This window comes from Lissotriton vulgaris, chromosome 4_1 (assembly GCF_964263255.1).
Source record: "Lissotriton vulgaris chromosome 4_1, aLisVul1.2, whole genome shotgun sequence".
NCBI lineage: Eukaryota > Metazoa > Chordata > Amphibia > Caudata > Salamandridae > Lissotriton > Lissotriton vulgaris.
In genome coordinates this window covers 220,067,057-220,092,767 of record NC_141691.1, presented here as the reverse complement: position 1 = coordinate 220,092,767, position 25,711 = coordinate 220,067,057, and the positions used below count along the sequence as shown (strand labels likewise).

Here is a 25,711-nt window from a genome sequence, read left to right as displayed (position 1 = left end):
ACTGGCAGTTCTATGGTCTGCTTCATGTGGAACTGCGAAATCACTTTAGGCATAAATGTAGGGTTGGTGCGTAATACCACCCTATTTGCTTGGACCTGGATGAATGGCTCTTGAATGGTTAGTGCCTGGAGTTCACTAACTCTCCTCAGTGAGGTAATGGCCACTAGGAAAGCAACTTTCCAAGTCAGAAATTGAATCTCACAAGAGTGTAGAGGTTCAAAAGGTGGTCCCCACAATCTGGTGAGGACCACATTCAGGATCCAGACTGGTGACGGTGGGTGTCTGGGAGGGATCACTCTTTTAAGTCCAGCCAGAAAAGCTTTAATGGCAGGCACTCTGAATAATGAGAGGTGCTGCCTCTTCTTAAGATAGGCTGCTATGGCGGATTAATGTACACAAATGGAACTGTACGCTAGATTACATCTGTATAAATGCAACAAATAACAGATGATGTTTTGAATAGATGCATCCAGTGGGTTAATGTCATTGTTGGTACAATATATGACAAACCTTTTCCATTTAGCCGCATAGCATGCTCTGGTTGTGGGCCGTCTTGCCTCCTTGATGATATTCATATATTCTGGCGGCAAGTTGAGGTAGCCAAATTCTAGGACTTCAGGAGCCAGATCGCCAAGTTGAGCTGTTGCGGATCTGGATGCTGAATGTCTCCATGGCTCTGCGTCAAAAGCCTGGGTGTGAGGCGTAGCCGTTGATGCGGTACCACGGATAGTTCTAGAAACGTGGTGTACCATGGTTGGCGTGCCCACATTGGAGCAACCAGGATGAGGGTCATCGAGTGTTGCCGTAGTTTGCGTGCCACCAGCGGTATCAAAGGTGCTGGGGGAAAAGCGTACGCAAATTTGCCTGACCAGTTCATCCATATCGCATTACCCTGCGACTGTGGGTGTGGGAACCTGCTTGCGAAGCTTTGGCATTTTGCGTTGTCCCTTGTGGCGAACAGGTCTATCTGTGGATGACCCCACTGCTGGAAGTACAGTTGTAGTACTGATGGATGTATCTCCCACTCGTGCATCTGGTGGCTGTGTCTGCTGAGCAGATCCGCCATCTGGTTGTCTTTGCCCGGGAGGTGTTCCTCCATGAGGAAGAAGTTCCTCTGAATGGCCCACTTCCACATGCTCTGAGCCAGATGAGACAACTGTGGAGAGTGCGTTCCTCCCTGTTTCTGTATGTAGTACATGGCAGTCATGTTGTCCGTCCAGATCAACACGACCTTGTTGCACAAGTGTACCTTGAAAGCTTTCATCGCCATGATGATTGCCATCAGTTCCAGAAGGTTGATGTGCATCTTCTTTTTCTGTGCTGTCCATAGTCCCTGCACTGTGTAGTGGAGTACATGAGCTCCCCATCCCTGGAGAGACGCGTCTGCCGTCAGTACAATTTGTGGAACAGGCTCTTGGAACGGTCTGCCCTTGTAAAGGTTTCGTGGGTTCCACCAATGCAGAGAGTTGAATGCCCGACCGCTCACCAACACTAGGTCCTTTAACTGTCCTTGAGCCTGATTCCACTGAAGTGCTAAGCACTCCTGAAGCAGACGCATATGTAGTATCGCGTGCGGGGCTATGAAAATGCAGGAGGCCATCATGCCTATCAACTGCATCAACACTTTCGCTGGAAGCGAGCGTTGAGGTCTGAATTTCTGTATCAGCAATTGCATGCGGTTTATTCTCACAGAATTTGGCTGTGCTTTGGCTGCCAGAGTGTCTATTGTCGCACCCAGGTACTGTCGCACGTGGGCGGGCTGAAGGTGTGACTTCGGATAATTCAGTGAGAATCCAAGATTGTGAAGAAGGTGAATGGTGTGGGACATGTGGCTGGCACACTGCTGGGCCGTCTTTGCTTGAATAAGCCAGTCGTCCAGATAAGGGTAGACATGTGTGTGCTGTCTCCTGAGGTGTGCTGCTACTGTTCTGTTGCCAGGCACTTTGTGAACACCCTGGGTGCTGTTGTTACTACGAAAGGGAGGACTTTGAACTGATAATGTTGATGTTGAATAGTTAACCTGAGATACTGTCTGTGTGAAGGGTGTATGGGTATATGGAAATACGCATCTTTTAGATCCAGCGTTGCGAGGAAGTCTCCCTGACTGAGTAACGGCAGAACCTGTTGCAAGGTGAGCATATAAAAATGCTCTGACAGAATGTAACTGTTTAGAGGCCTGAGGTCCAGTATAGGTCTGAGAGAACCGTCCTTTTTGGGTATTAGAAAGTAGAGAGAATACACCCCTGACCCATGGTCTTCTACAGGCACGAGCTCTATGGCCCCTTTTTGCAGCATGCTGACGACCTCCTGCTGCAATAAGTGTAAGTGCTCTGCGGACATAGGACGGCGTCTTGGTGCGATGTTGGGTGGAGTGGACGTTAATTCCAGACAATACCCGTACTGTACAATGTCTCTCACCCACCTGTCTGTGGTGATGGATTTCCAGACCGGCAGGAACTGTTGTAGTCTCCCCCCGACAGGTGTTATATGGTCGGGGGCAGTTACAGGGCGTCACTGTTTGGTATTGGCAGAGGATCTGGAACTGTTGTTTCCTCTGCCTCTGCCCTTCATGTTGTTTCCCCGATATCCACCCCGGTTGTTCTTTTTGTAGGTGGATTGTGTACCTCCCTTATTGTATAGTGTGTGTTGCGATGACTGGCCTCTTGAGGGGCCTCTAGTACTGGAGCGACAAAAGGAGCCACCCCGAAACTGTTGTGACTGCAGAGCCCCCATAGACTTTGCAGTCTCTGTGTCCTTTTTAAGTTTCTCAAGGGTGGTGCCTGAGTGTTGGCAATGCGCCAGATGTTAGCAGCCTGCGCAGCTACTCTTTTTCCTGAAGTTTCCATAAACTTTGACTCCTTTTCAGGAGGAGGAGCATCACCTGTAGTCTGGGAGTTTGCTCTCTTACGTGCATTAGAAACAACCAATTAATCTAATGGCAACTGTCCCTTTATATAAGGAGGGTTCACAGGGGCGGCCGATATTTCTTCTCAATCCTTGGGTTTACCACCCTGGCCCTAGTGGTATCTTTAAAAATGTCAGCAGCATGCTTGAGGACCCCTTTGAGCATGGGTAGGGTTTTGACTGCCCTTTCTGAAGTTGAAAGTGTCGACCAGAAAGTCTTCATCCACAGGGTCAGCATTTAGCTCGACGTCATGATTACTGGCTGCCCTCTCAATAAGGGCGTTAAAAGCAGTTGTGTCCTCAGTAGGCGACGTTTTCACACAGTACACATGAGTGTTCGGGCCAGTCTGCGGATCCCTTCAGTCAGCAGGGTCCGTCCATTGTTGGACTTGATCATCAGGATCAGTGTCCACATGAAAGAGGTTATCCTCATTGTCATTATCCCCTGTCTCAACATCTGAGTATGTTTGGGGAAAAATGTTGAGGTTCCTGTCCATAGTGATGAGGGGTTCCACAAGAGCTGGAGAAGTTGTATAAAGTCTCTTTTTCTTTAAGGGAATCCTATATGATTCCATGGGAGTCTCTTGCATTAACTTTCGTTTGTATATGGACACTCTCCCAGTTTCTGAGTCGATGAATTGTCTCGGCTCTTGGTCTTCAGGCTCTTCCGTAGCCTCCATTTCCGTCGACACATGTTTAGTGGCGCCGATAGATTGTTTCGGCTCGAACATCTTCGGACGCACCGAGGGTGGTAACCCAAACTTGATAGGTGTCGACGCGGTCTAAACTTGTTCGACCAGCTTCGGCGTCGGGGCCTTCGGTCCGACCGATGTAGTCTTATCCTTGATGTGTTGGAGCGACTCCGACACTTCTTTGGCTATGAACTGACTGGGTCTCGTCGACTCAACAGGGTCCTTGGAGCCAGTCTTCGACTTGTCCGTAGGCTTCGACAGAGGATCGATCCAGTCTTTCGGTTCGAGCTTTTTGTGCGGATCGACACCCTTCGGCGTCGGCTTCGATGGGTCGACGGCCTTGACCTTGGTCTTCGGCGCCCCAACCATTGGCTCGACGACCTTCTTGAGTTTTCCGGCATCGACTGCCATTTTATTTTTCTTCGGCTCTGAGGGGTTTGAGGCCTTGGAGCCGACGAGAGGCACAAACACTTTCGGTTTCGGTTTCTGCAAAGATGCTGTCGGTTTCGATTTCTTTGTATCGACCGATGGCGGTTTTGAAACCTTAGGCTCTTTAGAAATGTTCGAAGCCGGGCCTTTATGCGGGGCTGTAGAACGAGATTGTGGATCTTGGGTAAGGCCTAGGGGCGATCCCTCGACCTGAGCCTTACTGAGTGCGTTATCTTCGGCCCCTGTGCGGCCGGGTTGGTCTAGCTCTTCGCCCGAGTGATCTTCTACGGCCCCAAGGGCCTCCACGTCGTCTCCTACCTCATCGACGACGTTCTCGTCTTCGTTTTATACCTCCTCGTCTTCGGCGTCATACTCGGAGTCATGGCCCGAAACCGGATCGGAGCAGTGTTCCTGATCCTCCAGAGCAACGACATCCTCGTCTTCGGTCCCGAAGATGTTCACAGGAACAGGCGCTGACTTCTTCGACTCCAATCGAGCCGTGCGTCGAATCTTGAGGGTTTTCTTCGACCTGAACCGGGCACAGGCCATACAGTTGGCTTCGTTATGGTCTGGGGACAGGCACTTGTTGCACACCGGGTGGACATCGATGTGCGGGTATTTTGCATTGCAAAGGGGACACCGCTTGAATGGACATCTTTCCATTTCAGATCTAAGATCGGGTAGAGTGTGGAAAGAAAAAACCTGTTGAGTCCTCGATGTCCTCTAAGCCGAACGAAACGATACCGACGCTATCGAAAGCGTTTTGGCTTTGTAGAAAGTTTTCCTAACTTGAGCTAAGATAGTAACATCCGAACCCAATGGCGGAAAAAAACAATCTGAGGATGGAGAGGATGCCCATGCGCACTGTAGTCCAGGGGAGGAGCCACCTATCTCGTGATACTTCGAAGACTCTTCCAGGACAACAATGTGCAATCATCCGGACCCAACACTAGGCGGTGATCTATGCACAGATATGAATTCAGCAGCCCACATGCCTCGAACCTAATAGGCATTTCTAAAATTGGAGACTTGGGGAATCAGGGGGCGGTGCGTTCCTTCACTAACCTCAGACAAGAATATAATCTTGCAAGCACAGAGATCTATTGCTATATACAAATTCGACACGTGTTATAGACGAACATCCCATCCAGGAAAGAACCTCCAAACTACACCCCACTCGAAGACTGTCTGCTTGGCGGATAAATGACACGTAAAGCAACATCGCACACATACCAGAAGATTATTAACAACACACCTGACACGTTACAACAATTAAGAGCAAAGTGGCCGAGTGACTTGGGAGACAAAGATGATAGGAAAGGGGCAGAAGCATTAGCCTCTCCTACAGAAATTGCTGTTAAGAGAGGGTTTAGATTGTTTAATTTATAAATATTGAATAGAGCCTATTATGCATGCACTACACTAATGAAAATTGGGAGGACCCCAACTGACAATTGGCACCATGCATGCATCCAAAAAGGCACCTTCTATTACATCATATGGGAATGACCTGCTATACAATCTTTTTGGGAGGAAGTAGTTAACAGTAAGAATCAAATATAGGACACAGCTACCACCCCTACGTCCAAATGGTGTCTACTAAATATTTGGGAAGAATCAGAGGTTACTTCGGGGGGGCGGTGGAGAAAATTTGGATGACATTTGGTTTGACCGTAGCTAAACAGAATATCGCTCAGTGCTGGGGGGGCCACACCTGGGTGATTGGGAGAATGACAAGGATACCAACATGATAGCAGAAAAAACTGTCTATATGAATAGGGGATGCCCTAAGAAATTGACTAGAATATGGGGTAGATGGAAGGGCTCCTGTGGAGGAATATGCAACCCACCCTTCCTTAACGCTGGTTCCCAAATAGACAACTGAATATTTGGAGGGTAGTGCGTGGATTTTCACAGAAAGGGTTGTATTTTCTACCAGCAAGCGTATCATCAATACTAAAATTTGCCACTGTGCTGTATATCTCATGTTTTACTGTGAATGTTCTTTTGATTTGAATCAACAGAATTTATTTTTAAAAAAGCCAAATTTAAGAGAAAAGGTTTAGCTGTCTGCCAAATTTAGCATAATTCTGCTTAGCCATTTTCTCTGTATCCCTTCTTAAAATTCTTATAGGAATTTGTATGGGGAAAATGTGTTTTCAGACGCCCCATTCTTCTCTGCCCTCACTTGACTGATCACCCTGAAATATTCCAGGAAGGAGCAGAGGTACATGAACTTTTTACAGGGGTTGGGGAGGGGTGTCTTTCTAGATGATTTGTCAAACAGCCCCAAATAATATTAAAAAAAAGTCTTTCTCTGACCTAACTAGAACTACACAGTAGTAACTGCCACTGTGTGTGCTATACACAGACACATATATTCTATATATACACATTTGTCAGTTAAGAGAAGCCTGTGAGATTGAAAATCAAAAAGGATGAGCTCTTGAAAACTTCACAGCAGTCACTGTGGTGGTGAAATAAGAAAAGCAATTAGTAGCTCATTATAAGTCAAGACTTGCACTCAAATTAGACAAAATTTAAAAAGGAATTTTGTTTTATTTGCTACAGTGAAAATCAAAAAATTGCTTTGTATTTATAATCCAAGAGTGAGAAATGAGTTAATGTTACAAAAACAATCATTTTACTTTTAATAAGTAACATGATCCTTTATGTAATAAAATGAAACCTTCAAGAAGGTGGAACATCTTCTCAAACAGCTAACAGATATGATGAGGGAGTATTGCCCTCTGAAGCTCAATTTGTATATTTTTAAGAAATCATAAAATGCCAGGCTTCTCTAGAGGAAAGGCCGGTGTATGCCGGGAGGCTCTGTGCAGCTGCTGTAGGTGGACTGGTGGTCAGAAAAGCCAGTCTGGGCAGTGTGTGGTCATGGAGACCCAGTGCCATCAGAGGCATTTGCGAGCTGGAGGCTGAACTTTAACTCCACGATAGTCTGCTAGCATCCATTAATATGGGGAAGAGAGAGACTAGGCTGGCTTTACCTCTGCTCGGTTGCTTAGGAGAAACTGTACCTAAAATGTAATAGCTGTCACCCGTGACAAATGGCTAGATTATTCAGGATAATAATGGCAACTTTCCTGTATTATTAGTATAGTCTTCACTTGACTACAACAGCTATGCCACCCTCGACAATCTACTGATACTTGGATGATGTTGGAACGGCATGGATAGAGAGGACATAGACAAGCGCTCCCAGAACCAGTTGCTTAACAATATTAAAACGGATACACAATTTAACAAGTGAGAATGCATCAGGGTCAAACAGCCTAACAGTTCAATTTTAGAAAGAGCACAGTGACTTATTACCTCTGCCACTACTAACCACAGATGAAAAGGTCCTAGTGTTGAGTCTTCCCTATCACTGCCACGGAGGGGTGTATAATGGAGCATGTTACGAAGTCTAGGAAGGACATGCTTCTCGTTCAATCATGCATAACGACACTGATTAGCCTTGATGTACCAAGACTTACTAGCTTTAGATTTGCAGGAATGATCATTCCTAAAGATAGTACCGGGCAGGTTGAGCCTGGGGGGAATAGTTTCATAAGACTGCTGGCTTACCATACACAAACCCCATGGTGTGGGTCCACATAAATGGTCTTCACCAACAGAGATTTCTAGATTCACTTAACAGGGATGTCCCTTGTCGCGTCAGCTCTCAGGCACTGTCATAGAATCCCCTTGGCTGCAATATGCAAGAATACCATGAGCAAAACAGCATAATCCTCGGCACCAGAAAAACCTAACCTGAGTGAAAGCTGGATCAAAATGCCATAGTTGATTGGCATATTAGCCTTCATTAAAATTGCGGCAATCTGAAAATTTTAAATTGTGTTGTTAATACTACCATCCACTGACCAGATATTTCCTCGATAATATATGCGCCTTCCTGCTCTTCTCAATCAGGGCTGGAGGAAAGGTAAGATATTGAAATTACAATTGAAATGGGAGGGTTCTTTAATCCGGAAAGTATGTGTTTATGCTTCTAAAAGAGGCCCCAGAGTCTATGTTTTGGGTTTAAAAAGCATCATGTACCACACCAGGGGATTGTAAGTATGCTCCAAACTGTACTTGTCAACAATCCAATTCTGAATATCAAAATAAATACAGTGCACTGTCAAACACAGCTTAGGACAAATTAGTAAAATTACTTTGCTTCAAAATACTTATGTTCCCCTGCTCTTACTGGATTATTCATCCAACGCTTTGATGAAGGAGGTGGTGGTGGTCTTGGTCTACACACTGCAAAGGGCAGGCATGACTGGTTGTTAATCCAATCGCCCTATGTTCCGAATGAGGTCATTAATAATTTGTTATATATTGTTTCTGCATGTTACTGGCCTCAGAGCCTGCTCTCCATATTCTAGGCTGATTATTGATGTAAGCATGCATTGTCAACTCTGTACTACTGTTACCCATTTCTTTAATTGTAACCAATGATACTCTAATGCCACATGTAGTCATTCTGAAGTCTTAACCCTGCCACTTCTGCACAACCTACAGGACTACAGCTGATACCATTTCATTTCTAGCTCCTTTTAAAAGCAATTAGAAGAAACTGTTTCGCCAAGGAAGACTACTTCAGGGAAGCTACCACACTATCCAACACACTTAAAGATAGAGGTTACCCGAAGAGACTAATTCGTAGGGCAGTCAAAAGAGCCTGGTACTTTCTTAGGGAGGCCCTTTTAAGTCCTAAGCAGAAAGACAAGAACACTAAGATTGCCTGTGTCACCACCTTCTCACCGGTCTCGAATGCCTTGAGGAAATCCATACTTAAACATTGGCCCTTACTCAATGCTGGGACACTTAAAATTGAGCGCGTCGTCTTTGATTTCCGCAAAAGCTCTAACCTCAAGGACCACTTAGTGAGAGCAGCACTTCCAAGTCCCCCACAGTGCCAGACATTAGATGCACTTTGGAGTCAACCTCCTCTGCTAGGACATGCGAAATGTGGGTCTTATAATGTGTGTGAGTATACTATGGAAGGCAAAACCTTCAAGTTCAACAATGTACAGATAAACTGTCAATCTTTTTTGAACTGTAATACCAGTGATGTTATCTATCTAATTCAATACCCATGTCTCCAAGTATACATGGGCCAGACGAAATAGAAAATTAAAACTAGAATTGGACAGCATCGAAGTCGGGTCCGCTGTAAGACCCCCAACGCCCCATTGGTTGATCACTTCATGCAGGAAGGTCATACTGAAAATGACATTAAATGGACTGTCCTGAAAGCCCTGAAATTGCCACCGCGAGGAGGTGACATGGCCCTCTTACTGAATAAGTAAGAACTAAGAAAGATCATCTTAATGGACAGTATAAGGAGTGGTCTTAACGGAAATGAAGACTGGACATCTCTCCTATAAACACACTATGAACTTCAGTTCTTTTTACTGTGCTACATTGGTCAATACTGTCTTCTTAAATCCTGTTCAATGCAAAATATTGGTCAACATTGTCTTCTGCAATATTGTGGTTTTTATCTGTTTTATTTCATGCTTTATTCCTTTAACTTGGCTGGGTTTCTCCTTCATGCGCTGCTTTAATTGGTACTTTAAGTGGCTCTATATTCTATAATACCACCACTTCACCCCTTTTCCCGTGCACTTCCCAATGTTAAAATTACCATTCCACCCACTCATAGCTAATCACAGTGCACCTCACCCAAGATGGCCGCCACTATTGCATACCCATTGATTTAAGCAACGTGCCCACATAAGGCTTCAGTCACGACCCTGAAATTATTAATCACCCCTGCCCAGCCCCGATCGCCCCTGATGTTCTTCTGGGCTCCACCAATGTGGGAAGCGCCCACTCGAATTGTATTGCAACTGTCACTGTCTCCTACTTGGTATACGGTCATTTTCGCCTCACCCAAGATGGCCGCCAACTAGTGGTTACTACATATGCAAAGCAGCGTGCCTTGCTTCCTTTCGCTTACACGAGCTATCGTGCCCGGAAGTGGCAGGAGTTTGTTTCATTCGGAACACGGAGGTAAGCCATGAGCCCTTAGCTCCGTTATTGTTCGCCCCAAGTACCTTGCCCGAACCCTAACTGCAACCTTGTTTAATTTTCAACTTCATAGACATTGACAACTCTGGGAATCGCCAAACGGAATCCCCCTTCGGCGCCCTATCGAACATCCTTCACCACGGCCAACCGCTTACCGATGGTAGTAATTACCACAAAGTATAGGTAAGCCTTGCGTACCCCAAGTCCTTGCCAGCAATTTAATCTTAATTTCTACTTTACCTTAATTTTGACCATAATTACTATCATTAGGTCCTAGGAACAGCCAAGGACTCATCACTACTTCGAGCCACTGCTCCGCTCGCCCCCTGCAGGCTTGCGGTCCCGCGACAGCATCCGCTATTTGTACCCCAGGTATACCACGGCTATTTCCAATATTTAGAACGTCTTCTGCTGTAGGTCGACCATCGTCAACCTTATATTCTAACTATGCTGCTCTCTAACAGATACCTCATGAGCATTGCCTCCCAGCCGCACGGCTGTCCACCCTGAGTGCCGGTCGACACACTCCAAACTCAGCCTAACCCGAGGTGAGATTGGCTCCCTAATCTTGGTACTTTGTCCCTCGTTAGTTAACCTCTATTGGTAGCGTTACTCTGCATACTTAGAGCCTGGTCTATTTCTTCGTATAGGTACTATTTTCGCCCCTGAACTGTGGCTAGTATCACTACCATGTCACGGTTAGTTCACTTACCAGCTGTGGTTGATTGACACTGTACACCCTAATTTACTTACCTACTTGCGTATGGAAGGTTTTCACGGTAGAGCATGGTCAGCAATTCACAATGCAAAACTACGCAGGCTTCTGAATTTTAACATTTATTTCTTGTCTCTTGTTCCTTTCTTCATTTTCTCAACAGGCTTGCATGTTTAATACTCAGGCAATGTATTTCTAGTCCTGATGATGATACTTTTATTTATGTACAGGATTGAAACGCCGTCGACAGTTAATGTAGTTACACACTAGCTCTCCATTGTGTTACCCAATTGTGTTTACTACATGAGGTCAGCTAGGCTACTCTCAAATTGTTTACCAGCGTCCTCTCTATAAGTTTGCCTGAAACTAACCCTTTTCAATTTCCTTGTTTATGTCTTTTATGTTTTATATGTACTGGATACAGGACTGTATCCCACTTTAAATTTGTCCACTTTAATCCTTTTGAAAATTTCTTACATTGAAAAAATCAGTGTCCGGCTGGACACGTTTCTGCTTATAGCACACATTGTTGTCTATAATTTATTTTTTTGTTCTTGTTTATCATGTTAAATTAAGGACCTTTGTTGCCTTATAAAACTATCACCCCTGGTTCTTGATTACCTAGAGGGTTCCCTTGTCTCCTTAAAACAATAAATGTTAGCATCTCATCAGACAGGACGGTTGTGAGTAATTAGTAGAAAGTCTTACACATCCTTATGGCAAGGAGGTGAGGAGAAGAGGGGTCGGGGGGCTGGTAGGGAAGGTTGCAGGATTCTATAGCTATCCTTACTTACATTTTCAAATACCACAGTAGTGTTTTTACGAAAACCAGGTCATGACAAAGGATTAACAGCTAGGCACTCTATTGGAATGCGAGTATAATCATACAAATAGCAATTTAGTTTTTGTGAAGTGGAACGTAAATTTATTAACTCATTTATGGAAAGAAAGGGAATAAACTGGTTTGCATTCCTAAAATGCTGAATACTTTTATATATGAAAGCTCACCCTGCAATGATTGTTCAATGGTCAACTTACTGTGTACTTTGATCTAAATAGGTGATAACCCGGTCTGCTTCTTCTTCCAAACGTTTGTTAACATGATGAAGATACTCCGGAACCTGCAAGAAAAGAAAAACATGTTGACTCTATATACTCAAATAAAGTTAAGACAAACTAAATTAAGATTTTAAAGCTTTCTTCTGTGTGTCATATTCAGAATGTTACCACTCTTCACACATACTATTCTAAAGTGCTGCTAACCGACACTGCAAAGCAAACAGGCTGGCATAAAATACTTGATTATGTAAAATGTATATAACTAGTCCCCTTGAGGAGCTAAAGCCCATAGTTTGTCAAATAAATTAAGGTGGTCCTGAATTATTTGATTTCTTTAAATGCCATCTCTGTTCTTATCAGCTGTAAAGCAACCAGTTTACACTAAGGCCTAATAAAGAGAAAGGATAAGTGGCAAAATGCATTCAAACACAAAGTTAAAAACAGAATGCATACTGACAGTTTAAATTTACTCTGGTAGGCAGTACATTAGTGTAACAGAGGAAATTAAGGATGATTTCCTTTGCACAGCCACATGTTTTGAGCAACAACTAATTTAAGGTTCAAGTTCTCAATATTGATAGTTTGATATTAAGTGGTGTCAGTAAACTAATAGTGACCAAACAATAGATTGCCTGTGATAACCAAAAACAAGCACGAAATAGGAGAAAGCAGAACTAAAATGGCTACTGAAAAACTTCCATCTTTACCAGGAATACATTTACATAAGAGTAAAAGTCTTTGGCTTATTTGCTGGCACCTCCCATATCAAATGTACCTCTTCTGCATGCTGCAATAAAACAGTAATTCAAAATAGGATGCAGTAGTTCTTTTATATGAGGTGAAACTGGTCCAAGAGCAGTCTAGAAAGAGCACGCCTCTGGATTGAAATGCAGTTGTATCTGTCTACTCAGTAGTGTGTTTTTCTTTTAAGTATGTACATGAGTCTGGGTGCGCTAGAGGGTGCACGGCAAGATGGCTGCACTCTAGTGAGGCTCTGCCCAGCTGAGCGCCAATCCGACTAATAATCGCATGTTAACTGCTGCATCCACGCCACTAACGTGGCAGACCTGCTTTGCAAGCCCCCCTGGGATATCCTGTGCAAGTTTGGGCCGTCTATAGAGCACAACAGAGCACTATACGCCGAGCGGTTCGGTCCGGGGGGGCGCTTTCACAACATGCGCTTGTGCATAGAGGCCTATGTTTGCGGAGCTCAGGAGACGGTTGGAGCTGCCTAAATATTGCTGTGAAGGCTGCAGAGTGGACTACTGCGTGGAAGTGTGCGATCTCACCGGAGGCCAGGGGATCACCGACCAGGCCGTGGTGTGCTGGAGTCTGCGGAGCTGGCTGAACAGAGGAGGGCCACGAGTCGGCCTGGGAGAGCGGAGTGTCACCTGCGCTGGCTGCTTGGAGTGGTGTGCAGCTCGTACCTGGGTGGTGACTGCAGTGGCGGGTGCGGGCCAGAGAGCGGGCCGCGGACTGAGAGCTGTGGCCGGGACGGGTGGGTGCTCGTTGATGCAGCGTCCGGATTGCGCTGAATACCTGTGGGACCGCTGAGTCTGGACCGTCAGGGCCAAGGGGCTCTGTGCAGCGGGCCCTGGAGTGCGCCTGCACCACGCGGCCTTCTACTGCCTAGTCTTGCTGTTACTGGGGTCCCGATGCTGCAGGAGGCTTTCAATATTCAGGGGGGCTCTGCTGCGGCTTGTGGCTGGTGTCTGCATTGAGGAGCTGCCCTCTGCCTGAGCTGGGTCTCCACTGCCCGGTGCTTAGGCCTTCCTGCCTTTTTTGAGCTGCCCTGCCTCGTTAAGATTTGACTGGTGGCTGCTGGCCTATCTCCCAGAATAGCTGCACTTTCCCTGCACCTGCGTCGGTTGTGAGGACCTGCAGCTGCTGTTCTATGTGGTGCTTCTCTACATCGCGGTGCAAAAGGAATCCTCCTTAGAATGACAGGGAAGTGTTCTTCTCAGTGGTATGGGAGCACTTAGTGTTTTGTAAAATACCCCTCACACACCAAAAGGCCCCTTGGTGTCATGCTTCATCATAGGGGTCTTCACAACCCTCTAGCGGGTTGCGGCGTGCTGCGACCTACGACTACGCGGGAGCACTTTTAAGTTTTGGCTATATTGGTGCGTGTGAGTGGTTATGTGTTTAAGTGAGAGGTGGGATTTAGTGAGAAAATTAAAAAGCACCTGGCTCGTGGGTTGTGATGGGGACACGGCCCCGTCAGCGCGGATATCACGTCTCCCCTCCCGATCACCACCACAATCCCCTGTTGCCCGGACTACCAAAACAACCCGGACTCCACCCCTTTCTCTTTCCCTACAGGAACCAGTACCAACGCGGGACACGGCGGAAGTACATCCCCGCGACTCCGGAAGTCCCTCCCCCTTTCCGGAGGCGGATCACAGAAAAGCCGGAAGAACCCACAACACCGCGTTCAAGCAGGAAGACTCGTGGCAGGAGACGGCGTGCGAAGAACCCCCGGAGAAGAGAGACGATCCGGAACCAGGAGACGAGGTCTGGACGGAGGACTGGTGGAGTCCAGAGGAGGACGCTGGAGAGCGGCCGCAACTCAAGGACGGAGTTGCGGCGGGCCAAGTGAGTACCAGTTCCGTGTGTGTGTAGATATTAGGCGTTACGAGAGTCTGTAAATAAGTAGCCTGTAAATACCTCCGTGTAAATAAATAGTTCCCTCCTCACGATTCACCGTGCACTGTGAATAGACTGTATATACGTGTGAGAGTGGCACTATCACGACTGTAGATAAATAACCCCGCACTTCCTGACACCAACGCCACCCTATTCCCTGTCCACGCTATATCTTCGCCTTTCCTACCTTCCCCTCCCTTTCCTCACAGTCGTTCTAGCCCCAACACTCCGGTTAAGGAACAGGATATTGTCTTTGGATCCACCGACAGAGCTAACGGCCCTATTTTCTCTCTCCTTTTTCCCCCCTCCGAGGAACCACCGTCCGGGAGCTGAGCCTATTGACACCTCAAGGTTCGGCCCGACTACAGTCAAGACCAACAGCTGTCCCTGGAAGACCAACCCCGGAAGACTCCTTACCTCGGACCAGGAACCCGCAATCCTTTGGAACTTTCTATTTCCTTGTATCATACCATTGCACTCTTGTACAGTAATAAACCCCGGCTACGAAATAGCCCACTACATACGGCCTCCACGCTTGTTATTCCGGTCTGCTTCCCCCACCAGCCCACAAGTGGTGTCAGAAGTGGGATTAACCGGAAGCATGGAGGCCGCGGTGCAAAAGTTAGCCGATTCCCAAGAACAACTCGGGAAGATGATGGAGCTGTTCTTGAAGACGGCCGAGGAAGACCGTGGGCAACTGCACGATGTCTTGAAGGGTCAGGGAACCGCTCAGGACCAAGCTTTGGGGAAGCTCACAGATGTCCTAGGCCAACAGCGACCCACCACGTCTCTTCCTTCAGTGGTTCTCCAGAAATATGTACCGGGTGAAGACCCGGATTTCTTTTTTACTAATTTTGAACGGCTGGCCCAAGCCGCTGGCTGGGCTCCCGACCGGTGGGGTCATTATCTGGGTCCTTTACTGACTGGTGAATTGCAGGCAGCCTTCCAACAGGCTAATGTACAGGGACTGACCCCCTATGCGGACATCAAGGCCTGTATCCTTGAAAGATTAGGTATCGATGATGAGACCTATCGGGTGCGGCTCCGCCAAGCAAAAGAGGGACCACAGGAGACACCAAGAGCCCTCTCCTTCAGGATTAAAGATCTGGCTGACCGGTGGTTGAAGTCCGCGACCGCTACTAAAGAAGAAATACTTTCAAAAATTTATTTGGAGCAGTTTCTGGCTTCCCTCCATCCTGCCACCCAAAAGTGGGTCCGTCAGCATGCACGTCTGACACTGGACAATGCTATTGAAATTGCCAGCGTGTACAGTCGCGCCCAGGACTTACAGAAACCTAAGGAAGATCATGGTCACTGAACACAGCCCCATGGCCAACCCAGAGGCCCTCGTCCATTCTTGGCCAAGAAACCTGATCCACCTCCGTTGTTCCCTTATCCAGTGATGTCCAGAACCCCACCGCCTGGTCCCCAGTGCTACCATTGTGGAGGTTACGGACACATTGCTTGGGTTTGTCCACAAAAAGAAGAGCCGATGGAGGTGGGAATGGCCCGAAACTATGTGTGTCTATCCTCTGGACCGTCTCCTCCCGCTTTCCATCGCCCTGTACGAATAGATGGACATCGGGTGTCGGCCCTTGCAGACACGGGATGTAGACAGAGTGTACTCAGGCCTCAGGAGATACCTCACCCGATAGGGCCCATCACCGGTACAGTGGCCATTCAGTGTGTGCACGGAGACACAAAGGTTTACCCGACGGCCGAGGTTCAAGTACAACACTCCCTGGATCCTGGAAGTACCCTGAATGTCGGGCTTGTTCCTTCCCTCCCTGAACAGGTTATCTTGGGCAGCGATTATCCTGGTCTTCCTCGCCTTCTCCAGGACACCACCACCAGCTTAGAGAAGTGGTGGTCTGAAGCTCCTTTTTCCGACAGCTCCCCAGTAGTCGGAACAAACCCCATTCGGATGACCAAGACTAAAACCCAAAAGAAAAAGGAAAAAAGGAACTTCTCTACAGCTTTCCCAATAAGAGTAGAAGAAAATCCCTGGGAAATCGATCAGGAATTTCGGGCTGCTCAGCAGGAAGACCCTGTTCTGCAAGAAGCCTGGGGAAGGGCCCTGGACCACGAAGATCCACTACATGTAGGTCCCCACTTTTATAAAAAGAACGGTCTCTTGTACAGAAAAGGGGGACCCCAACAACCGTCCCAATTAATAATTCCAGGACCCTTCTGCGACAAAGTATTGCTTCTTGCTCACAGCCATCTACTCGGGGGTCACTTCAGTGACGAAAAAACGAGTCAGGCCATCCTAGAAAAATTCTATTGGCCAGGCATCCACCAGCAAGTCAAACAGTACTGCAGGGCCTGTCCCATTTGCCAGAAGAACAGCCGGTATCGCCCTCCCAGAGTCCCTCTACAACCCCTTCCTCTGATAGACATCCCCTTCAGTAGGGTAGGGATGGATATTATAGGTCCCATGCTCCCATCCCGAAGCGGTTGTCGGTATGCGTTAGTTCTAGTGGACTACGCCACCCGCTTCCCTGAATCCATACCTCTCCGCCAGCCTACCAGTCAGAATATTGCGAAAGCTTTAATATCCATCTTTTCTCGGGTAGGCTTCCCTAGAGAAATACTGACTGACCAGGGAACCCCCTTTGTCTCCTCCCTCATGAAGCAGGTGTGCTCCCAACTAGGTGTGAAACAAATCAGAACATCCGCTTACCACCCCCAAACTGACGGCCTTGTGGAGCGCTATAACACCACCCTAAAAACTACCCTAAAAAAACTCCTGGCCTTGGAGAGTAAGAGATGGGAGGAAATGCTACCGCTAGCCCTCTTTGCCATCCGCTGCAAGGTCCAGAGCAGCCGGGTTTTTCCCCTTATGAACTACTGTATGGCAGACCCTCTCGGACCCCCCCTCGGACCCTACTCGATATGGCCAAAGAGGCCTGGGAGGCGGAACCCGACCGTACCCGGCCTCTGCCGGAGTACGTACAAAAGCTCAGAACCCACCTGGGGCAAATAAGGGACATTGTACGCCAGAATCTGGTAGCAGCCCAAGCCAAACAAAAGCAACAATATGACAAGGGTAAAAAACCTCGTTTCTTTCTTCCTGGTCAATTGGTCCTCCTCTTAATGCCCTCTTCCGACCACAAACTGTTAGGGCAATGGCAAGGTCCCTTTTCGGTCCTGAGACAGGTCACTCCCGTGACCTATGAAATCGAGCTCGACCCTGTCCGTCAAATCACCCAAATCTTCCATGTAAATCTACTGAAGGAGTGGGTGGGACCCCGTCCTGTCCTCCTGAACAACTGTCCAGAACAGGAACTTCCCTACGAGGTCTGTATAGACTCAGAACTCGGGGATCAGCGGAAACAGGAACTTCGGTCCACCCTTCAACCCTTGCAGCAGGTATTCTCCTCCTCTCCTGGTCTCACGTCAGTAGTCGGGAAAACGGTCCGTCAGCGTCCTAATCGGCTCCCTGAGGCTCGTAGACCCATTATCAGGGATGAGGTAGCCCAGATGCTCCACATGGGGATCATCGAGCCTTCCAGTAGCGATTGGAACTCGCCGATTGTATTAGTCCCCAAACCAGACGGATCGGTCCGTTTTTGTATCGATTTCAGAGAAATCAACAAGATCTCCGCCTTCGATACATACCCTCCACCCCGGGTTGATGAAATGATTGAGCGTATCGGTAGGGCCAAATTCATCAGCACGCTAGACCTTTGTAAAGGTTATTGGCAGATCCCCTTACGACCTGAAGACAAGAAGAAGACGGCCTTCTCCACCCCAGAAGGCCTATACCAATTCACAGTGATGCCCTTTGGGCTTCACGGGGCCCCAGCCACCTTTCAGCGGGCTATGAATTTGGTATTACGGCCCCATGTTTCTTATGCCGGGGCCTATCTGGATGACATAATCATCTATAGTGACGATTGGGACCAGCACTTATGTCACCTGAGGAAAGTAATACACTCCCTGGGGTCCTATGGGTTCACGATCAACCCCTTGAAAACCACCTTGGCTGCTCAGACCGTGAAATATTTGGGTTACCTGTTGGGGGAAGGACTGATCCGCCCTCAAAACAACAAAATCACCGCTATCCACTCCATTCCTTTTCCCCAGACCCAGAAAGAGCTACGAGCCTTCCTAGGCCTTTTAGGGTATTACAGACGCTTTATTCCCCGGTTTTCCCAGATAGCAGCTCCCCTCACAGACCTGTTAAAGAAAACCATAAAAACTGAAGAGGCCCTGAGACAACCACACCCCTCCTTGTTGGATGCCTTCCACCGATTGAAAGACATCCTACTATCCAGTCCCGTTCTTATCAGCCCAGACTATTCAAAGCCGTTTATACTCCAGACTGACGCCTCCGAGCAGGGGCTGGGAGCAGTTCTCTCTCAGAAAGATCTTAATGGAGACGAACGGCCCATCCTTTTCTTAAGTAGAAAACTGTTTCCCCGGGAGAGAAACTACGCTGTAGTGGAGAAGGAGGCCCTCGCCATCAAATGGGCGGTAGACAGCCTCCGCTACTATCTTGAAGGCAGAGAATTCTTACTGTACACTGACCATGCCCCACTGGAATGGATGGCCCGGAACAAGGGACACAACGAAAGAGTCCTTCGTTGGTTCCTTTCCCTGCAGCCCTTCAGGTTCAGGACTCTCCACAGGAAGGGCGCGGATCAAGCCAACGCTGACTATCTTTCTCGATATCCTTGCCAGATTACCCGATCAAGAAAGACAGCTAGGGGAAGGGGATGTGATGGGGACACGGCCCCGTCAGCGCGGATATCACGTCTCCCCTCCCGATCACCACCACAATCCCCTGTTGCCCGGACTACCAAAACAACCCGGACTCCACCCCTTTCTCTTTCCCTACAGGAACCAGTACCAACGCGGGACACGGCGGAAGTACATCCCCGCGACTCCGGAAGTCCCTCCCCCTTTCCAGAGGCGGATCACAGAAAAGCCGGAAGAACCCACAACACCGCGTTCAAGCAGGAAGACTCGTGGCAGGAGACGGTGTGCGAAGAACCCCCGGAGAAGAGAGACGATCCGGAACCAGGAGACGAGGTCTGGACGGAGGACTGGTGGAGTCCAGAGGAGGACGCTGGAGAGCGGCCGCAACTCAAGGACGGAGTTGCGGCGGGCCAAGTGAGTACCAGTTCCGTGTGTGTGTAGATATTAGGCGTTACGAGAGTCTGTAAATAAGTAGCCTGTAAATACCTCCGTGTAAATAAATAGTTCCCTCCTCACGATTCACCGTGCACTGTGAATAGACTGTATATACGTGTGAGAGTGGCACTATCACGACTGTAGATAAATAACCCCGCACTTCCTGACACCAACGTCACCCTATTCCCTGTCCACGCTATATCTTCGCCTTTCCTACCTTCCCCTCCCTTTCCTCACAGTCGTTCTAGCCCCAACACTCCGGTGAAGGAACAGGATCTTGTCTTTGGATCCACCGACAGAGCTAATGGCCCTATTTTCTCTCTCCTTTTTCCCCCCTCCGAGGAACCACCGTCCGGGAGCTGAGCCTATTGACACCTCAAGGTTCGGCCCGACTACAGTCAAGACCAACAGCTGTCCCTGGAAGACCAACCCCGGAAGACTCCTTACCTCGGACCAGGAACCCGCAATCCTTTGGAACTTTCTATTTCCTTGTATCATACCATTGCACTCTTGTACAGTAATAAACGACCGGCTACGAAATAGCCCACTACATACGGCCTCCACGCTTGTTATTCCGGTCTGCTTCCCCCACCAGCCCACATGGGTATAGCAGAAAAAGAATTTATTCATGACCCCGGGCTGGTACTAGTAAAAGAAGTTAAGTGCGAGGCGTGTTTTGTCGTGATCATGGACAAACCTCATGTGTGCGTCGACATGTTTCTGAGGCAGAGCTCCTTCAGGGCGGGGGCACAACTTCCCCACCTTACTCACGTTTCACTAATAGTTAAAGATATGTTTAAGTCAATTTAACAAAAGTGAGGAAAAACTAAACATGTGTCTGTATATACAGGCTATTATGTACCTACAGCGGTTTTTGGCTCAAGTGAATGCAAATTGCATGACTTATATAGTAGAGCTTGCTTGCTTCATGAGCATTCAGAACGTCTGGGGGGTGATTGCTAAAAAGCAGTGAACACGGGAGGAGTTCTCCTCGGTCCAGCCCCACACGCTGCTCCGCTGGACAGTCCAGCGGAGCAGCGTGTGGGTCTAGACCGAGGAGAACTCCTGTTGCAATATGGCTTGAGTGACTCTGCCTGTTGTGCGAGCTGCGGGCAGGCCGATGCCAATTTTCTGCATTTATCATGGCAGTGTGCAGGGGTGACTGCCTTCTGGATTAAAGTAGCGACTGTGTTGACAGAGGTGGTGGTGATGGAGTGAGTGCGGTGTGTGCCAGATGTATGTCGGCTGGGAGATATGTAGTATCTAAAGCCTTAATGGCCAAGCGGGCTGTGGCACAATGCTGGTGTGGAAAGAGTCTCCCTACAGTTCGAAAATGGATTCGGGATCTAACTTATTGCAGGGAACAACTGGAGACCTATGCAGAGGATCTGCCCGAGTCCTCTCGTCCCAAAGATTTCTGGGCCCCACTGACAATGTAGCTTTTGAGTTATCCCGATCTGTGACGTGTCCTGCTCCTAGCATTTTATTTTACTATGTTTAGGGTCTGTGTCTCGATGGGGAGTCTTGTTATTAGATTCATGCTCTGTGTCCCTACATTTACTTGACAATGACGTTCAAGTGCCTTGTTTCTTTGATACTGTTTTTCTGTAAGTGCCAGGGGGGCAGAGTTGGGGGGTGGAAATTGTTGGCTCTCTGAGCTGCTGTTATAGTTGCATCCTTCTCCTCTATGAAGAAGTTTTACCTTGAAAATGCTTGTGCTATTTCATGCAATGAAGTCACTGATGGCTCCCTATTGGAGCATTTGGATTGTAACTGCAAGCTTTCAATAAACAAATTTAAAAAAGTGTGTACATGAGTCTCTTAAGGACTTCAAGCATGAAAACATAACTTTGAAGCAATAGTGGCCTGCTCAGATATTTAAAAGTAGCCAAGATTCAATGACAAAGAGGTTTCTTCCTTATGCACAATCCACATAAAGACACTTTTAAACAGATTCTTAAATCACTTAACACAAAGGTCATAAAACCTGCTGACTTCTTGAAGATTTCGGTCTTTAAAATACAGGATGTAAACTTCTAGGGATAAAGAATTTAATTTTGTTTCCAATATAAGAAGGATATAGAAAAAAACAAGAAAACTGCATGGACACGATTTAACTGAAAGAAACAAAACTATTCTTAGGAATACATTTCTAGCATGTTTTTAGTTAAAAACAGTAAAAATTAGAACACAAAAGTGATGGGTGGAATGCCTGACTTACTGTAAACTGCTGCTAAATATTCTGACTGCCTCCAGTTCATCTTTTTGACCACTGTGCTACAGGAGAAAGAAACCAGGTCTATGCAAATAGGTCTTTTGAGGTTTAAAGGGAAAATCCCAATCTGCAATGGTATGCCCAGGTGTGGGTGCCATGCTCACTGTGACATCGGATTCTAGCAGCACCTTAATGACTAGGCAGACTGGGGTTGCTTGTGTTCAAGTCAGGAGGGGACCTAAACTGGAAACTTAGTCACAAGGAATTTATTTCCGAAAGCAAAGATAGTGCACAACATATTTTTGCAAGGAGCGAATATTAACCATGTGCAGTCTTTATGCAGTAAGATGGATATGGAGATAGATTTACACTGACAGCAAGTGGAACAAGTGGAGTAAAAAGTATCCATTAAAAGACTCCAAACTAAAATAGCTCAATTTTTCAGGTCATTGTTAAAGTCGAACATTTAAGGAATGAGGCTAAGGAGGGGAACATGGCTGAGCAGCCAAGATGGTGGACGTAAACTATAGACGCTCTGCCACAGGCCCTTATCCTCCCAATTACTCTATAATTAGAGGCCATCCATACCCAACAGACAAGCGGAAATGCTCCTGTGTACTGACAGATGTTGAAGAGACGCACCCGGAGCGCCGTAAGCCTTCACAGACTAGAACTGTTCCAAATAAATCTTATTCCTTCTTTATTTTGTCCCCCTTTCCTTGTTTAAATAGTATTAGTAGAAAGTGAGAAGTGGGAGTAGGAATAGAACTTTTGATCTTGCTCTTTAATTTTATCCTCTCATCTTAGCCCTCCTCTCACTTTGGCCTAACAGGCTTGACTCGCCGTCCCTCACTGTGGTGACGCTACAAACATCGAATTGACCTGGTTAACTCCATGCAAATCATGGAGAGGCCCAATGGATGTTCCTGGCATTGAGTGACGCAACAACATTGCTGGGTTTGTACCCTCGTGCCCAGTTAAATAAACAGTGGGGCAGACTGGTAGACTGCGCATTAAAAAAAAAACAAAGGGCACTGCATCTCTCCATCGCAAGAAGTCGGGAGACCATCAGGTACTCATTGAACAATACTAGACCCTTCTTAATGTTGCAGCACAAGGGCTCTTAAGAGACACCACTACTGCCTCAGCCACCCCTGGCATGGACTGTCACTATTGGACGTAACATGTTACCATATTAGGGAGGACCCTCGTTTTGGGTCTGCTCCAATATAGTTGCATATGTTCTATTGTTATCCTGTTTTTGTTTATACAGCCACACACAGGGCAAGCGCTAACAGAGCCCCGCACACTCAAACGACCATTAAAAACTGCGCATTTAGACCTTCCACATCTCCTTCATATTATGCAAGTTCAAAATCCGACTTGATGCAAGTCAAATTAATCACCTGGAATGCGAGAGGCATACAGACAGCAACCAGGCGATATTCCATATACTCATACTTGCAGTGCAGGGCCACCACCAACATAGCAGTGTTGCAGGAAACATACAACACAGCTTGAGGCTACCCGCCTTCGTTGAAGGTGGCAGTGACAAGTGTTTAGCACTAACTACTCTACACAAGCGAGGGGCTCGCGGATCTGGATCAAGGCGGGTACACCCTTTGCAGCAGAAGAGGTGCAGACAGATCCAGACTGTAGATACGTCTTTGTAAAAGGGCTGCCTAAATGGCCAGGCTATCTTGATAGGATCCATATATGCCGTGAATGTGGAGCAGGCCGCCTTCCTCCATCACCTTACATGCCTGCTTGCACCCTGGAGCAGGGTCCCCTGGCTGCTGGATGAGGATTTTAACTCAGTATTAGACACTGCTCTGGATCGCTCATTTCCACCCCTGATGCACACATCTGCCTCTTCAAAGGTTCTCGCGTTGAACACTGGTCTTTAACAGATGCGTGGCGTATTTGCAACCCAGATACCCACATCCACTCCTTCTATTCTCATGTTTAGGACCTCCAAGTTAGGCTGGATCGACTGGTAAGCTCACCTTCACTACTATCTCTCATTAGGCACATAGAATAAGGGCTCTAAAAATCTAACAATTGTTTCAGGATCTGCAGGTCTCGCAACCTATAAAAAATACTCGACCTAACTGTAATGCACTTGACCTCTGTGAGAAAATGTGACAAGTTAACAAGATTTAAAGGTATTTTTATTGATCATTCACTTTGTGTGCAATAAAGATGCCTTTAAATCTTGCTATCTTGTCACATTTGCTCTGCTTCCAGAGACAGAGGTTAACAGTCAGAATCTCTTCCTACCCGCCAGAAAGCGAGAGTAGTACCTAAAAATAGCTCGCCCTAATTAAATCTGGCTCGCAAATGCGAGCGGGCGAGTGGATTTTTCAAGCCCTGAGAATACCTAGGTTGCACATACTCTGATCATAATCCCCAGCTAATGTGGCTCAGCTGGGATGCCAAACCGCCTCCAGTTCCCACCTGGCGTCTCCAACCAGTAGCATAAGAAGACACAGCGTTTCGGAATTCCCTTGGGGAAGTTACAATGGAATTCTTGGACATTAACGCGGGTACGACACACATCAGAGCTCTAGAATGGGAGGCGTTTAAAATGGTCCTCAGAGGATACAGTATGGGCCTCACGTGGAATATACAAAAGCACCTGAATCAGGAAATAGGGAGAGTAAAACAGATGTTGCTGCCACGTGAAAATCAGGTGGCATCGGGTATGGAGGCTCGCGATCCTAGAGTGCAATGAGCAGCAAACACATTTACTTGAGCGATTAAGGTGCCTAAACTACGCTGCGCACTCAGCTCGAACACATGCAACATCTGACAGACCCGGGCGATTACTAACGTGGGGTGCTGCGCCAGCAGTAGTCTCGGCATCCTATACATGCACTACACACTGCGGCAGGACCCACAGTATACACCCAACACATGATACATGAAGAAATGACAGGCACTACAAAGAGTTATATGAAAACCCCACTCCACATGATAGGGTAGGGCGGTGAATTTGATTCACTCTCAAATTTCATTTTGGAGCCCACTTCCATTGTCGGTTATAGGCCGTGTGGCATTAATTAACATGGTGGTATTGGCACAGCTCTTATAGTATTTTACCAACTTACCGCTATGCATAACTCCAGCTTTCTTACAAGCACTGAAGAGGGTGGTGAGGGGGTTTATTTGGGGGAACAACCCACAGTAGAGTTGCACTCTGGAAGCTCCATCTACTGACGAATCAGAACTGGCTCGGGTTACCCAATTCAGAGCACTACTATCTTGCAGCACAACTGCAATGGGTGGCCCGGTGGCTTTCTGAGCGATACCTATTTGACAAGGCAACAGACTTTCCGCCCTTATCGCATTGCAGCCTCCTTGCACTATTCCACCCATGACATAGGCAGAGAGTTCCAGCGCAATTACTGCTTCATGTAGCATGTAGGCGCTACCGCAGAAACTTGTTCCTTACGCAACACACAAAGCCATACGTCCCTGCACTACCTTTATTGGGTACGCCCGGAGGATCCATGGCTATCACGGCCCACGAATTCAGGCACTAGGCGGAAGTCGGGATTCATGACATTGGTGATCTACCCCTGGAGGGTGGACTTCTATTGTTTGCCTCTCTGGCAGAGATCTTTGAGCTCCAGCCAGGGCAATTCCTCATACACCGCACAATAATAGCAGCAAGGGACAAACACTGGGGTGACATGTTGAGAGAGCCTCCAACCCATTTAATTCACAAATACTTACATGTGATGGGACGGGGACGACATTTAATCAGGCATCACACAGCGATAGCACTACTTGCTTTGCGCACAAGATGGGAGAGAGACCTTCAGCATCCTTTCTCAAACTCTAAATGGAACACAGTGCTGGAGCAGC

At 47.3% G+C, this 25,711-nt stretch overlaps 1 protein-coding gene across 1 annotated transcript in view; it reads right to left on the bottom strand.

Annotated features, from left to right (window-relative positions):
- Window positions 1–25,711, bottom strand: part of CUL4B (cullin 4B) — a 938,104-nt gene that overhangs the window by 620,449 nt on the left and 291,944 nt on the right. Inside the window, exon 9 of the mRNA XM_086918515.1 lies at window positions 11,821–11,903. Within this exon, the coding sequence (XP_086774641.1) occupies window positions 11,821–11,903 (83 nt within the window). The remainder of the gene's footprint in view (window positions 1–11,820; window positions 11,904–25,711) is intronic.